The sequence below is a fragment of the Bremia lactucae genome, linkage group LG18 (genome assembly GCF_004359215.1).
Source record: "Bremia lactucae strain SF5 linkage group LG18, whole genome shotgun sequence".
Classification (NCBI taxonomy): domain Eukaryota; phylum Oomycota; class Peronosporomycetes; order Peronosporales; family Peronosporaceae; genus Bremia; species Bremia lactucae.
The window spans coordinates 339,827-342,871 of record NC_090627.1 but is presented as its reverse complement, the minus strand read 5'-3'; the positions used below and the strand labels follow the sequence as shown (position 1 = coordinate 342,871).

Here is a 3,045-nt window from a genome sequence, read left to right as displayed (position 1 = left end):
GTTTCTGGATTGAAATGGATGGAAGATCAGCAGGTCAAGACAAGATAGAAAAAACTCGGCAATAAATAATGTTTAATCATGTATATTTAGCAAGAATTTATCGAGTTTTCAATAAGTCGCAAAGAGCAAAGCGTGAAGAAAGATGCAGCAGGTAATACGTTAAACAAGCACCACACTTACTTACGGGGAGATCGTCAGTGTTGCTTTAGATAACACCGATCAGGAGTCCATCAACCATTTATCGGGATCCTCAAAAGTTTTGGTTCTGTTTGGTTCCTCCTTTTTTACCTTCCTCCATTCGTTACTGTGAAAATATTCTTTGATAAAGTGACCATCAGGTGTGGAACGGATATCATTTGCAATATCATAATGTTCATATTTCAAACCGTGTTTCCTTAGCATTACAATGTAACTAGACCACGTCTTCAGCGTCGTAAGATCGACAACAAAAGCCAAGGCATCGCGAGGAGAAATTCGGTTATATGTCCACAAACTTTTTAAGCGATTTTGACTGCTTATTAAAATCTGCTTGATCTTTTCGTCGTGTATAGGTCTTGCAGATAACGCAGGCAGTATATTTTTGATGACCTGATCTTGAGACAGCATCATAAGTTGCTCTTTTTTTCCCTTCGATGATAAAGAAGCCGTGTAGGGGGCTATCAACTTGTTAATCACTTCATTGAATTGAACAAAGTTAATAGTTCTCTCTTGTACGTTGTCTGTGGCGTTAGTCGTGGTATTTATAAAGTCCACGTCTGTTTTCGGAGACACTTTCGCATAATACGAGTCTTTTGTATTAGCTGCTGCGGACGGAGCTGCCACAAGACGTTTTGGCTCGCTTTCATTTGAACTCAGATATTGTTCACCGGCCGCAGTGCACAAGAAAATGTTGGAGAAGCAAAGGAAAAGCAAAACTTGCAAAGGCGTGTCTAGTCTCATGAATATTGCTTTGTGTTTTCAAAAACGAGAGCAATTTGAAGGCAGCAAATAGTCTTCAAGCTATTTCCAAATAAGCAACTGTTTCATTCCCCCCGTCGTGCCGCCAAGTTGTCGTCGCAATGGGACGTCGGCCGATCGAATGTTCTTGACCGAGACGGACGAAGCCGCACTGGCTTCTTAGCGCATTGATACCGAGGCCATTACGGCGATTCAACCCCTTGGAGCCGGGGCGTCTGGCTCGCCACGCAGCCTTTTTAATTTGCTGTTCTGTCTGACGTTTACCTTCAGATTTCAGATAAATGGTTACGGCCGGTAGTTAATTGATTATTTTGTTGGGCTGTGTGCAATAATTTAAGCCCACACCACATAAATTATATTAGGGAACTATCTAATATGTATTGGAATGGGTTTTGTGTCTCTAAATGTAGCAATTATTAATCCAGAATCCTACAAGCTTAAGAAATAACTAATCCCAGAATTTGTCGCCTCGGCTGTCTTTCTGCAAAAAGTGCAAATACGCCGAATAACTCATGCTAGGCAGACAACATTCGGACCTTTGACCGGATACAGGCAGGTTTTTCTAGCGGCACGCATAATAAAATAGTAACATTGAAAAACTTGGCAGCGAAATGCGTCGGGCTGACTGCTGCGCTGCCATTCTACCATAAACCGATGATTTTGTGCTTCGCTCTGAAGCAGGCAACAGGATGAACTGCCTCAGAGCGTACTATGCATAGCATGGGCGGGTCAGAAGTTTCACAAGGCTTCACAGATAACTCATCACGCCTCTACTACTACATAAAAAATACACATGATTTGCACCAGACGGCCTCTTATTTCTTGGCAAGCAACTTATCATCTCAAAAACTAATGACAAAGTAAAGCCGATGAGCCTTTTTCAAACGGTAGCGTATTTAAATTCAATTCCTCAAGGCTCCTTCCGTTCACACAGCTTCAGATCAAGCGAATCAGGTTCTTGTCGTCTAATCACGAAATATACGCCTTCTCCAGTGGGTGTGGGCGTGTGATCACGTCGAAACGGTCCGGGCCAACACCAATCCACTTAATGTGCGTGCCCAGCAACTCCTCGACACGCAAAACATACTTCTGAGCAGCCGCCGGTAATTCATCAAACGTCTTGCACTTGGAAATGTCCTCGGCCCAGCCTTCAAGCTCTTCGTACTCGACGACGGAATCCTGCAAAAGCTGAAGATTTGACGGCATACCGTCCAGCTTTTTGCCCTTGTGCCAGTACGCGACCCCAATTTTCACCTTTTGAAGCCCCGTAAGCACGTCCAGCTTGGTCAAATTGAGCTCCGTGAAGCCATTCACCATATTTGAATAGCGCATCTGGGGAATATCCAGCCACCCGCAACGACGTGGGCGGCCCGTAGTCGTCCCAAACTCAGCACCGACGGTCCCCAAATGCTCGCCCACATTATCGTGAAGCTCAGTCGGAAATGGGCCTTCACCCACACGCGTACAGTAAGCCTTGACAATGCCAATGATCCCGTTCAGTCTGTTCGGCGATATACCGCCTCCCGTGCATACACTCCCAATGCTCGGGTTACTCGACGTTACGTACGGGTACGTTCCAAAATCAATATCGAGCATCGTTGCGTTTGCACCTTCGACCAGTATTTTCTTTCCCGCTACGTATGCATTGTTCAAATATGACACCGAGTCTACAGTCATCGTAAGGATTTTGTCCTTCATGTCCCGATACACTTTGATTTCCGCCTCGACATCTGCTTCGAGTTCCGGGTAATTGTCCTTATAAAATTGCACCAAATCGCGCATTTTTTCGGTAAAATCCTCAAAATAGCGCAAATCCCCAACCCGAACCCCATTACGTAACATCTTGGACGAATACGCGGGACCAATTCCTTTTTTGGTCGTCCCTATTTTGTTGCGACCACGTCGCAATTCATTAATGCCATCGACCTCTTGGTGCAAATCAAGGACCATATGAGCCCGATCCGAGATGAGAATGCGCCCTTGATAATCAATGCCCATTCGCTTGAGCTCTTCGAGCTCATCCAGAAAACTTGGCAAGTGCACGACCACGCCATTGCCAATAAGGCAAATGGCGTTGGGATTAAGAAT

The 3,045-nt window shown here is 45.0% G+C and overlaps 2 protein-coding genes across 2 annotated transcripts; both read right to left on the bottom strand.

Annotated features, from left to right (window-relative positions):
• Nucleotides 1-219: 219 nt before the first annotated feature.
• Nucleotides 220-939, bottom strand: CCR75_002435 (uncharacterized protein; the record flags this gene model as incomplete). Its single annotated transcript, XM_067960532.1, has 1 exon — nt 220-939. The coding sequence occupies one exon, from the start codon at nt 937-939 to the stop codon at nt 220-222; it is 720 nt and encodes a 239-aa protein (XP_067821491.1).
• A 987-nt stretch (nt 940-1,926) lies between these two features.
• CCR75_002436 (uncharacterized protein) lies at nt 1,927-2,955 on the bottom strand (the record flags this gene model as incomplete). Its single annotated transcript, XM_067960533.1, has 1 exon — nt 1,927-2,955. One exon carries the CDS (start codon nt 2,953-2,955, stop codon nt 1,927-1,929), a length of 1,029 nt encoding a protein of 342 aa, XP_067821492.1.
• Nucleotides 2,956-3,045: the final 90 nt, after the last annotated feature.